We start from the raw sequence: 12,249 nt of genomic DNA, 5'->3' as shown, positions 1-12,249 counted from the left end.
CCGGGGGCGGGGCGGGCCGCGATTGAAAGCGGCGGGTCCAGCGGGCTGGCGGAGAGCGCAGAGCCGCGGAACCAGCGAGCGAGCGAGCGGGAGCTGGAACCCCGCGGCCCCGGCTCCTTTCCGTTTCTCTCCGCGCCAGAGCTGGGCGCGCCAGGTAGGGTAAGCCCGTAGTGCCGCGGCCGCCGCCAGCCTTATCAGATTCTGACCCCCACGTCCCGAAGTCCCGTGGGCCCTCGAGTTCTGGGGTGCCCGGGCCATGAGGGGCCAGGGCATCCAGACAGCGCTGGCCAGGAGCTCCGGGAAACGGGAAGACAGCCCCAGGCGTCCCGCCTTTCTACCCCAGAAAAAGCACGCCCTGCATCGTGTTCTTTCGTTCTCCTGCCCTTCCGTCCTTTTGGTCCGTCTTTCTGTCTGTGCCTCTGTCTTTGTCTCAGCCTCTCTGGCTGGATCATTGCCGGCCTGGGTTTTGTGGACCAGGTGCCTGGGCTGCCCGCCTCCGAGGTGCTGCCTCCCCTCCAGGTTCTGCCCTCCTCAGGCAGGGGTCCGGCCACCCCTGAGAGGCTCCTGGTCTTGACTGCTTTGGGCCTCAGCCCCCATCGGGTCCCTGTCCCCATCTGTGTTGGTCTTCAAGCCTCTCTCTCTCTCTCTCTCTCTCTCTCTCTCTCTCTCTCTCTCTCTCTCTGTTTGCCTGGTGGAGCTGTTGCTTCTGGGCTTACCCACGGGGTCCCAGACCCCTGCCCTGACACCAGCAGTTTAACCTTGGAGAGCTGAGGGGGCAAAGTGAAGAGCCTCAGCCTCTGTAGTACCCAGGAAATGGGGTCCTTGAATTAGTTGCTGCCCTTCTTCAGGCTCAGTTCCCCTCTCCTAGCTTCCCAAGCCTGCATGATTGTGAGAGCCTGTGTGGAGTAGGCGTCCGGGAGGGCAACTGGGGCCCAAGTACTGGGGTGCAGAGTGGAAGACGGAGGGAAGGGTCTCTGAGCGCCAGGACCAGGAAACAGGGCCCTGAGGCTGGAGATGAGGACTTTTTCTGCTTGGTTCTGAGAGAAAACGAAGGCAAAGTCTCAGACAGCATTCCGTAGAGAGCTAAGGTGTTCAAAGTCTCACCTTGAGCACTGTTTTGAGTTTGGGACCAGATGAACCGCCCCCCACCCTGGCCACACACATATACTCACATCTACTTTTCTTGTTGACTTAAGGCCTGTGGCCACTCCGGTGTCTCCCCCTGGAGCCAGCCTCTCCACTTTGCTGTCTAACTCCCAGGGCCTAGAGTCTCTATTACTTCCTTAGTCAGGGGGCTCTGGAGATGGCTTTTAAAGAACCTGAGGCTGGGACACTTGGGTGCTCACCGGGGCTCCAGTCTCCCTAGGAGTTAGAGACTAACTCCCTGTTACTTTTCTTCCCTCTTTCCTGGTGGGTTCTCAGCCAGCAATGTCCCCTTTCAGGAACTCCAAGGCTCTGGATAGGCACTGGACCCCAAGTTTGTAACTCTGACCTGGTCTCTGCTGCAAAGGTGTTGACCTTGGGGTCCTGGGAGATTTGTGCAGGGTCTTGGACACTCTTCAGTTCACAGCAGAATCGGTGTTGGCTGGGGGTTCCTGTTTACTTTTGTCTCCCACCCTCCGCTGAGTTTGGGATGGGCGCAGGGCTCATCTCCAGACCCAGATCAGGGCAGGGCTGAGACACAGGAGTTTCTCAGCCTAGTTAGTCACACCACCTCTCGCTGGCTCCTGGGAGAGGGGCTTGGGGGAGGCAGAGTCAGAACGAGCAGCTGCCCTCAAGTTGCACTTCTCCCTATCTGTCTGTCTGTCTCTCTCTGCAGGAGCTGGGCCACTTCTCATCTCTCTTCCTGTCTGTCCTTTCCTGCTCCCTGCTATCTCCTCTCTTTGCCTTTGCTGCTTCTACCCTCAACCTCTGGAGTCTCAGGTCTGCTGGACCCATCCATCCCCTTTGGGGCCATGGGATCACTGCTTGGGCTCCTGGCACTGCTGCTGCTGTGGGGCGCCGGTGCTGAGGGCCCAGCCAAGAAGGTGCTGACCCTAGAGGGGGACCTTGTGCTGGGTGGGCTGTTCCCAGTACACCAGAAAGGCAGCCTAGCAGAGGAGTGCGGTCCCGTCAATGAGCATCGCGGCATCCAGCGCCTGGAGGCCATGCTGTTTGCGCTGGACCGTATCAACCGTGACCCACACTTGCTGCCGGGTGTGCGCCTGGGTGCACACATACTGGACAGCTGCTCCAAGGACACACATGCCCTGGAGCAGGCACTTGACTTCGTGCGTGCCTCGCTCAGCCGAGGTGCCGACGGCTCGCGCCACATCTGCCCCGACGGCTCTTATGCCACCCACGGTGATGCTCCCACTGCCATCACTGGTGTCATTGGCGGCTCCTACAGCGACGTCTCCATCCAAGTACGTGGGGGCTGTTCAGATGGGGGCTGGAGCGGGAGGCCTGAGGCGGGGGCCCAGGTTTCCACGGAGCAGGGGTTCTGGGCTGCCATGCACTGGAAGAGGAACTAGAAGCTTCCTGTGAGTAGCTTTTTACAGAAGACTAAGGAGGTGCCCCTGTCATATCATGGGGGTCGATTTTTAGAGATTGTATAGGTCAAACATCCCACTTCCAACACACACACACACACACACACACACACACACACACATCTGAGAAGCTTAATCAGGCTTCTTGAGTCAGAACTCCAGGTTTGAATCCTGCCTCGCCCACTTACTGTGTGATTCTGACCATTACTTCTCTCTTCTGTGCTTCAGTTTCCCCCTCATAAAATGGAACTCGTAACACTTGTCACTCTTAGAGTTGTGCAAATTTAATGAGATAATGCATGCAAAGCAGGTATCCAGGGCCTGGTAAGTCTTAAGGGAATCATCCATATTAGCTGCTATTATTATTAACCCATTTTATAGATAAGAAAACCGAGACGTGGAGAGAGGCAGGCCGTAAGTCAAGGCCCTCGCAAAGTGGACACGGGAACCTAGGGCTCTCAACCAAGGGCTTCCGGGTCTCAGATCATCTCTCTGTGGATGGGAAAGGGGTAGTAGAAGCCAGAAGCAGCCCAGAGAAGAGTAAGGAGTGGGGGACACAGAAGGAGGTGGGAGGAGGGTTGCCTAAGGTCTCCAGGGGTGCATGATTTGAAGGGTGGGAAGGTGAGGGAGCCAGCTCTCCCACAGGGTCAGGAGAGGGTACCGGCCCACCTGGTGTCTCTGGGCACACCTGGCTGCTTTAGCCCAGGTGGGGTCCTCCCCCTTCCTGATTGGGTCCCATCTCTTGCCTGGACACTTACTTGCTTGGTGCCCAGCATAGGCTGCTGGAAGATGAGGCTGTAACTGGGTCAGGGTTTGGGGTTGCGAGGAGGGCCTTGGCTGGGGCCTCAGCTCCTTTTAGGAGGCTGGCTCAGGGCACTGCTGTCAGAGGCAGGGCCAGGACCCCTGACTGTGAACACTTCTCCAGGAGAAATTAAGCAGAAGTCTGAACAACGTAGGCAGCTTCTGGCGTGGGATGGTGGAAGCCTGCTCATCCTCCTACTGCAATGAATGAATTACTGGTCCTGCCAGCCCCAGCTGCTGGAGACAGCCAGTAGCAGCTTAGACAGGTGTGGCTGTGGCAGCATTTACATTGCAACCCTGGCTGGGGGCTGCGATGGGGGAGCAGCCTCTCACCTGCTGATGTCTTCAGGAGCCTCTGGGGTGCTTTCCCAGCATGGCCCTCTCCCTAGTTCTCTTCAGGGCGCCGTGCATTCATCTCCAGGAGTCCAGTTACCTCCCTCCCACCCCAAGTAGCCTGCCTCCTGCAGCAGAGCCCGCACCTCAGTATCAGTCTGCTTTTCCCTTGTCTGGGTCAAAACAAGGCCCCGCCCTTCATCCTTAGGCAGCACCTGCCTACTGATGAGTGAGTCCTGCTCGTTCCTGCCCCTTCTCTTCCGCAAACCCCCATCCTCTTCCGTTTGCCAGGCACTGTGGCCTCACATGTACCGTCATTTTTATGAAGGCAGGAATGAGAAACTGAGGCCCAGGGAGGTCTGCTGACTTGCCCAGGGGCACAGAGGTAGAAAGTATGGGAGGAGAGGGCACTGAGACTGTCAGAGGAAGTGCCCCAGTTGCAAATACAGCACCGAGCTCCCACCTGCAGAACCTGAGCTTTGCCTGCTCTCACCTTCCCACCATCCCACCGGGTCCGTGGCTGCACCTCACTCCTAGGGGCAGGTCCCAGCGACTTGAGGGTGGGGGTTGGGCTGCCAGGCAGTCAGTGGTAAGCCGGAAGCCCTGTTTGTGGCAGGCTCAGGCATCCACTGGAGACCAACCCTTGGGCTGTCACGGCCATGGGGGCCCTCAGACCTGGGTCTTCCTAACAGGGTCCCTTGTCCTTCTTTCTGCGTCATCCCATCAGGATTGACTTTGGGGAAGGGTTACCTGCCCCAAACAGGTGGAGAGAGCCCTGAGCATCCCAGATGCCATCTGGTGCTTCTCTCTTCCCTGTGCAGCCAAGCACCAACCTCTCTCCAACCCACAAGCTGGGCTTTTTCCCTTGGGTCCCCACTTTTGCTGCTGCCACGTGTCTGCAGCAGGACTGCAGAGAGGTTCAGGCGTGGCTCAGGACTCTGTGCCTCGGCCCTGGGTCTTCTCTCTCCCAGCCCTTGAGAAGGGGTGGAAAACTCCCTGTCCCCAGGGGGAAGACACATCAAAACAGGATTGAGGTCTTTGGGGTGAGGGGAACCTCAGGGCTGACCACCTGGACACTTGATCTCAAGGTCCCAAAGCTGTGTCTCTGACCTTTGCCCTCCCCCCCCCCAGGTGGCCAACCTCCTGCGGCTATTTCAGATCCCACAGATAAGCTATGCGTCCACCAGTGCCAAGCTGAGTGACAAGTCCCGTTATGACTACTTTGCTCGCACAGTGCCCCCCGACTTCTTCCAAGCCAAGGCCATGGCCGAGATTCTCCGCTTCTTCAACTGGACCTATGTGTCCACTGTGGCATCTGAGGGTGACTACGGCGAGACAGGCATCGAAGCCTTTGAGCTGGAGGCCCGCGCCCGCAACATCTGTGTGGCCACCTCAGAAAAGGTGGGCCGCGCCATGAACCGAGCCGCTTTCGAGGGCGTGGTGCGTGCCCTGCTGCAGAAGCCCAGTGCCCGCGTGGCCGTCCTGTTCACCCGGTCCGAGGACGCCCGCGAGCTCCTGGCTGCCACCCAGCGCCTCAACGCCAGCTTCACCTGGGTGGCCAGCGATGGCTGGGGGGCCCTGGAGAGCGTGGTGGCAGGAAGCGAGGGGGCTGCTGAGGGTGCCATCACCATCGAGCTGGCCTCCTACCCCATCAGCGACTTTGCCTCCTACTTCCGGAGCCTGGACCCCTGGAACAACAGCCGGAACCCCTGGTTCCGTGAGTTCTGGGAGCAGAGGTTCCGCTGCAGCTTCCGGCAGCGAGACTGCGCAGCCCACTCGCTGCGGGCTGTGCCCTTCGAGCAGGAGTCCAAGATCATGTTCGTGGTCAACGCCGTGTACGCCATGGCCCATGCCCTGCACAACATGCAGCGCGCCCTCTGCCCCAACACCACCCGCCTCTGTGACGCCATGCGGCCTGTCAATGGGCGCCGCCTCTACAAGGACTTCGTGCTCAACGTCAAGTTCGATGGTAATGGTGCTGGCCAGTGTCCACCAGGCTGCTGGCCGTCAGACGGTGGAAGGGAGCAGGTTGTCAGGTTCCATTACGTGGCTACAAAAACATAGCCTACAGCAAATCGGGGACTCACTGCAGGGGATGGTGTCACAAGCAGGACAGGGATGACTAGGGCACAAGGGACTCCAGCTGAAGCCAGGACTAAGGTGCCACCTGCTGAGACCCTTCCAGAGAATAGGCGTCTGGCCTGGTCCTGCACTTTGAGGGTCTCTGCGTCCTGCGTGGGCATTGCCCTCTCTCTCCTGCCTGTTTAACATACAGGGCGAGGGACCACGAGACCTCCAGCCCCTTCTCAGGCAGCGAGACACCAGTGAGAGGCAGGACAAGGCTGGTGAGAGGGAGCAGCAGGATGACTATTTTCCGGGAAAATTTCTATTCCTAATCTTGATTTTTCACTCAAGGTGGCCACAGTCTCTTCAACCCAAAAGTTATTTTAATATAATTTAAAATAAAAGTTCCAGTTTTAAGGCAAACGAATGCCTCAGAGTTATCACTGTGCTTCAGGAAGGATCTGTGGGAACAGTGGGAGAGGGTGCCAGGCATGACAAAGCTTGGAGCGCTGGCCCAAGGTCAAGATGAATCGTCATCCGACAAGATTGATATTCCGAGTTCTGGGAGAATCAGGTCTGGTGGGCTGGCGCTGGAGCAGGGCTAAGCTCAGCGCTCAGGCTTGGTGGGATTTATGGTGGGGCTCGAGCTGGAGTTTGAGGACTTCAACGCTGGAGGCAAGAGTAGCGGCTGTGGGGGCCCGTATGTATCTCCAGGCTGCACCATTCACCACGGGCCTTACGTACGTCATCTGCTAGCTTGAACCCTGATTTCTCACTGGGACCCGGGACGACAGGGGTGCTGCTCCTGAGCCTGGCAGGAAGACAGGGGGTTTACACGAGCTGGGGGGTGGGAAGTAGAAGTGATCTGGGAGCTGCCTGCCAGGCATGTTCTGTGACCCTCGGTGATTTCAGTTGACTGCTGAGATTGGCATTCAGCTGGCACTGGGATGGCGCTGGCATTGTCATTGATAGGATTCTGTGGATCTAGGACTGGACCTAAGGCTGAGTCTGGCTTTGGGGGTCTCCTTATGAAGTTTGGGGCACAGGACGTGGTGTGTGTTGTGATACAGTTGGGGTCTAGGGTCTGGGTTGGAAGGTATTGGAGACTAAGTCTAAGGCGGGGTGTGGGGGATTCATGGTTGGAGGTGAGTGTGGCTTTAGGTTTGGGGAGATGCCTAGGCTTTGGGGGTTAGGGTCGGGGTTTATTGTAGCTTCTCATTTAGCAAAATGGCTGGGGGTAAGGCCAGCTTTAGTGTGGGGGTGAGGACCAGAAGGACGAGGAGAGGGCTCAGCTCTGGGTTTTGGGGTCCATGTTAGGGAGAGGGTTGAGGTCACGTCAGGACGGCCCTCCAATCTAAGCCTCTCTTCCTTCCGTCCGCCCCTTAGCCCCCTTCCGCCCGGCTGACACCCACAGCGAGGTCCGCTTCGACCGCTATGGTGACGGCATTGGTCGCTACAACATCTTCACCTACCTACGGGCAGGCAGTGGGCGCTATCGTTACCAGAAGGTGGGCTACTGGGCAGAAGGCCTGAGCCTGGACACCAGCCTCATCCCGTGGGCCTCAGCCTCAGCCGGCCCCCTGCCCGCCTCTCGCTGCAGTGAGCCCTGCCTCCAAAATGAGGTGAAGAGTGTGCAGCCGGGCGAGGTCTGCTGCTGGCTCTGCATCCCCTGCCAACCCTACGAGTACCGGCTGGATGAATTCACCTGCGCCGACTGCGGCCTGGGCTACTGGCCCAACGCCAGCCTGACGGGCTGCTTTGAGCTGCCCCAGGAGTACATCCGCTGGGGCGACGCCTGGGCCGTGGGCCCCGTCACCATCGCGTGCCTGGGCGCCCTGGCCACCCTCTTCGTGCTGGGCGTCTTCGTGCAGCACAACGCCACGCCAGTGGTCAAGGCCTCAGGCCGGGAGCTCTGCTACATCCTGCTGGGAGGCGTCTTCCTCTGCTACTGCATGACCTTCGTTTTCATTGCCAAGCCATCCACGGTGGTGTGCACCTTACGGCGCCTCGGTCTGGGCACCGCCTTCTCCGTCTGCTACTCGGCTCTGCTCACCAAGACCAACCGCATCGCACGCATCTTCGGGGGGGCCCGGGAGGGAGCCCAGCGGCCGCGCTTCATCAGTCCCGCCTCGCAGGTGGCCATCTGCCTGGCGCTGATCTCCGGCCAGCTGCTCATCGTGGTAACCTGGCTGGTGGTGGAGGCGCCGGGCACAGGCAAGGAGACCGCTCCTGAGCGGCGGGAGGTGGTGACATTGCGCTGCAACCACGGTGACGCGAGCATGCTGGGCTCGCTGGCTTACAACGTGCTTCTCATCGCGCTCTGCACGCTCTACGCCTTCAAGACCCGCAAGTGCCCTGAAAACTTCAACGAGGCCAAGTTCATTGGCTTCACCATGTACACCACGTGCATCATCTGGCTGGCCTTCCTGCCCATCTTCTACGTCACCTCCAGCGACTACCGGGTGAGCTGCCCATCACAGAGTCTGGGTGGGGGGAGGACGACACGGGCCTTCTGTTTCCTGGTACCTCATTCAATCTTCTGATAACTCGGAGGCTCCAACAGGTTAATGCTCACCCTGGGGTACACAGCTGTGGCGGCCCAGCTGGGACTGGACCGCAGAGAAAGGTGGGAAGGCTGAGTGGGGCCTGGGGAAATCGACTGGGAGGGGGAGGAGTTACAGGGAGCTGAGAAGAGACGTCAGGATTCAGATGTCATCCCTTAGTTTGGGAGGGGATGGGGGTGCAAGCTATGTCCAAATGAGCAGAGGCTCTGTCCTGTCCCACTGCGAGGTTGGCTGTAGAAAGGGAGACCTCATCTCTGTTCCAGGAGTTCCTGGGCTAGTGGGTGACCAGGGGATTGACTAAAGAGCCAAGTCAGGAAATGCTAGACTGGTTTAGGTTGACAAAAGGCCCCAGTGGGTGTAGAGATGAGAGGGTGTGTTTGTGGTGGTGTGTGTGTAGAGAACCAGGAAGGGCTTCTTGGAAGAGGAGCCTGGAACTGGGTTCTGCAGGACAGGCAGGTTTAAGTACATGGGGGCGGGTGACTGGAGCAGAGGGTGTGCACTGAGGAGGGAAGGCAGAAATGGTGGAAACAGAGGAGGAAGTGAAGGTAGACAGCTGGAATGGGAATGGCAGGGCTACAGAGCGATGCAGCTCCAGAAGGTACCATGCTCTGATGTCCCTTGGAGCCATGCAGTGTGGCACGGTGCCCCCTGGGGGACTGCAACTCTGGGGTTGAGAGATAACACCACGGAAGGCAGAGAAGGTGAAGCAAAGGGGGAGGAGAGCTGGGGTACAGGGCTAGAGGGGTAAAGCAGGTGAATACAGGACCCCAGTCGGTGGCTTCCAAGCTAAGTTCCAGCTGACACTGAGTGTCGCAGTGGGTCTCCTCAGCTTCAAGGAGCAATGGCTGCTCCAGGTGGGATGATAGGGAAGGCCTCTCTGAGGAGGTGACAGCTGAGCTGGCCTCTGAACGATAAAAGGGGCATCTGGGTGGATCCTCAGGACTCTGGAGTAAACTCCGTGGCTCTCCCCATTTTACAGATGAAGACACGGAGACTCAGAGAGTCTAAGGTCACTCAGCTTGGGAGTGTAGAGCAGGGTCTGAACTGACAATCTTAACAATTAAAGGAACAGGAAAATCAAGGCAAGAGCCCCTGCAAAGGCCCTTTCCCCCAGGACAGAGGTATGGTGGGCAGTGCTGGGGGCCAGGGAGGCTGGGCTTGGCTGCTCTTGCACCTGCTGGGCCACCTGCCTGGGTGGCGGAGGCCAGAGCTGGGGAGGGAATGCTCTGACTTAGCCTGCATTTGCATATGATTTGCATTTGCATGCCAATCACAGGCAGCTAAGGACTCACCTGGGACATACCCACAGTACCCACACATGTGTCTGCAACACATACACATGCATGCACAAACACACATGCCTGTACACATATGCATGCAGACACACATACATGTATTCCTACACTCACATGTGCACACATTGGTACACCTGGCACACACCCACATTGTCCCACCTACGTATGCATCCCATACTTGCACACACGTGCCTGCACACTCAGCCCCCTACACACACACACACACACACACACACACACGATACACAGTCGGACAATTAAGTTCACGAACTCATCCTAGAAAAAGTGCTCCATACCTCATGGCTGAATATCACTACAGTCACCTTTGAAGTACTCCCCTTGGGAAGCTATGCACTGATGACAGTGCCTAGTCCACCCTTCAAAGTAATTTTGGAACTCTTTCTGGAATGGCCATCAGAGCTGTCACCGTATTACCCTTGATGTCCTGAATGTCATCAGAATGTCTTCCTTTCAATATTTCCTTTGTCTTTGGGTAAAGAAAGAAGTCATTGGGGGCCAGATCAAGTGAGTAGGGAGGGTGTTCCAATAGAGTTATGTGTTTACTGGCTAAAAACTCCCTCACAGACAGTGCCATGTGAGCTGGTGCATTGTCGTGATGCAAGAGCCATGAATTGTTGGTGAGAAGTTCAGGTCATCTAACTTTTTCACGCAGCCTTTTCAGCACTTCCAAATAGTAAACTTGGTGAACTGTTTGTCCAGTTGGTGCAAATTCATAATGAATAATCCCTCTGATATCAAAAAAGGTTAGCAACATCGTTACAAGTTCTCGAACTTAATTGTCACACCTCGTATACATGCACCTACACACGTGCACTCCATACCTGCATGCCTGTACACAAACACACACACACCTGCACACACACCCCACATGGACAAGCTCCCCTGCATGTTCACCCCCACAGCTGGAACTTCGGTCTCCCTGGGAAGACGCTCCACTGGGGCTGATGCTGGCACTGTGCCCAAGCTTCCTAGAAACCCCTTGGGGCTTGGCGAATGGACCAAGGCCCAGTGTTGGATGCTTACTGTCCCCCCTACACCCTACCCCACATCCTGGGCAGGGGTTCCTGGGTCAGGCCCAGGCCTGTGGGCCAGGCTCACTCGTGACCTCCCCCTGCAGGTGCAGACCACCACCATGTGCGTGTCCGTCAGCCTCAGCGGCTCGGTGGTGCTCGGCTGCCTCTTCGCGCCCAAGCTGCACATCATCCTCTTCCAGCCGCAGAAGAACGTGGTGAGCCACCGTGCACCCACCAGCCGCTTCAGTAGCGCCACCACCAGGGCCAGCTCCAGCCTCGGCCAAGGTTAGTGTCTGCCCGAAGCTCTTCCCCACCTCTGCGCCTCCCCACCTGCTCCTCCGCATGGGGGCCGCTGCCTGGGTTGCTGAGATTCCTTGCCTGGGGACAGTGCCCCTAGATGAGGCTGGACAGGAGAGGCAGGGCTTGGGGACCTCCTTCTGCAGCCCTGTCACCCTTGCTTCCCGCCCTCCATGCAGGGCCTTGGGGTTGTATCCCAACTTCCGGCTTCCTTTTCCTAGGGTCTGGCTCCCAGTTTGTCCCCACAGTTTGCAATGGCCGTGAGGTGGTGGACTCAACAACATCATCGCTTTGAGGACCCCAGACCCCTGCCTCGGCATGGCTGCTGCCCGGAACCCCATGCAGACACATGTCCAGAGCCAGGAGGAAGCTGGCTGGAGCACTGCAATAACGCCAACCCCACGCCCGCCCCCAAAGCCACTTACCCACCTACTTACTCCAACCTTTCAGAGTCAGAAGTCAGGTCCTTGGCCAGGGAGCCTCTGCAACGGCCACCAACTGCCCTTGCAGTGTGTCCCCTCTTTGCCAGGCTCAGAAGGGAATAAGCCAAAGTCCACCTGGCTTTGGAACAGGGTGGCCAAGGACTGCAGGCCCCGAACCCCGTCAACAAAGGTGCTTCCAGCCCCATCCCTCCCCGCTCCTTGGGCCTTTCAAATTTTTTATGTAAGTTATTCTGGGGTGGGGAGGGGGTCGTTATGGGGGCTGTCCCTCCCCCTGCACAGTAGTTTGTCCTGTGGTTTATTTTGTATTATCTATAAATAAAGTGTCTTTATTTTAAAAAATCACTCCTTGCCCGTGACCCAGTGAGGTCCGTCACAGCAGCCACAGCCTCGTAACCTCCATGCTGCCAGTTTATTGTCTCTGCTCTGTGCCTGATGTTAGGACCTGGTGGCCACCAGCTCCAGACCCAGCCCTGCCTGGTGGGGACACAGAAATGAATGAGCATCTTCTTTTAAAGGAGCCACTTCAGACTAGCCAAGGTGCGAAGGCAGGGGCTTATGTGCACGCAGGCTCCTCTGGCAGTCCAGTGCAGGAGCTGGGTGGCGTGGGTAATGGGGCAGGAGGGGCAGCTGACTGTACCCCGGGAACTGTGGGCTTTGCCTCGGCGGGCCTGTCTGGCACTTGGAGGAGCCATTTGTCAGCGTGGAGTCAGGCTGAGCATTTGGTGTGAGGGAACCTAGAAGAGGCATGGGGAGGACCAGGTGGTGTCTACGAAGCCAGGAAGAGCTGTGAGAAGGAGGAGATGAGCAGGGAGGGCAGAGACTGGGCAGGGGAGAGGTGATCGGCCCAGGAGAGATGGGAGAGGGCGCCTTGCTCCAGTCACTGGAGG

The 12,249-nt window shown here is 57.9% G+C and overlaps 1 protein-coding gene across 4 annotated transcripts; it reads left to right on the top strand.

The window, feature by feature from the left end:
* On the top strand, window positions 1-11,704 carry GRM2 (glutamate metabotropic receptor 2). 4 transcript variants are annotated; one of them, XM_019753260.2, is made up of 6 exons: window positions 1-154; window positions 1,820-2,405; window positions 4,797-5,634; window positions 7,116-8,191; window positions 10,727-10,907; window positions 11,141-11,704. In XM_019753260.2, exons 2-6 carry the CDS (start codon window positions 1,956-1,958, stop codon window positions 11,212-11,214), a joined length of 2,619 nt encoding a protein of 872 aa, XP_019608819.2. In that variant the 5' UTR covers window positions 1-154; window positions 1,820-1,955; the 3' UTR covers window positions 11,215-11,704. The 4 variants fall into 4 exon arrangements, with proteins under 4 accessions (XP_019608819.2, XP_074168345.1, XP_019608821.2 ...); XM_074312244.1 differs by lacking the exons at window positions 10,727-10,907; window positions 11,141-11,704 and adding an exon at window positions 9,273-10,714; XM_019753262.2 differs by lacking the exon at window positions 1,820-2,405 and having other exon boundaries at window positions 18-154.
* Window positions 11,705-12,249: the final 545 nt, after the last annotated feature.

Source organism: Rhinolophus sinicus, linkage group LG10, assembly GCF_036562045.2.
Source record: "Rhinolophus sinicus isolate RSC01 linkage group LG10, ASM3656204v1, whole genome shotgun sequence".
Taxonomy (NCBI): domain Eukaryota; kingdom Metazoa; phylum Chordata; class Mammalia; order Chiroptera; family Rhinolophidae; genus Rhinolophus; species Rhinolophus sinicus.
This window is presented reverse-complemented; position numbering and strand designations above follow the sequence as displayed.

Bases quoted from the DNA above. Each gene is read 5' to 3' on its own strand.
- GRM2 (XM_019753260.2), top strand. From the start codon at position 1,956: ATGGGATCACTGCTTGGGCTCCTGGCACTGCTGCTGCTGTGGGGCGCC. The intron at 2,406-4,796 runs GTACGTGGGGGC...CCCCCCCCCCAG, and splicing joins ACAGCGACGTCTCCATCCAA to GTGGCCAACCTCCTGCGGCT. The intron at 5,635-7,115 runs GTAATGGTGCTG...TCCGCCCCTTAG, and splicing joins GCTCAACGTCAAGTTCGATG to CCCCCTTCCGCCCGGCTGAC.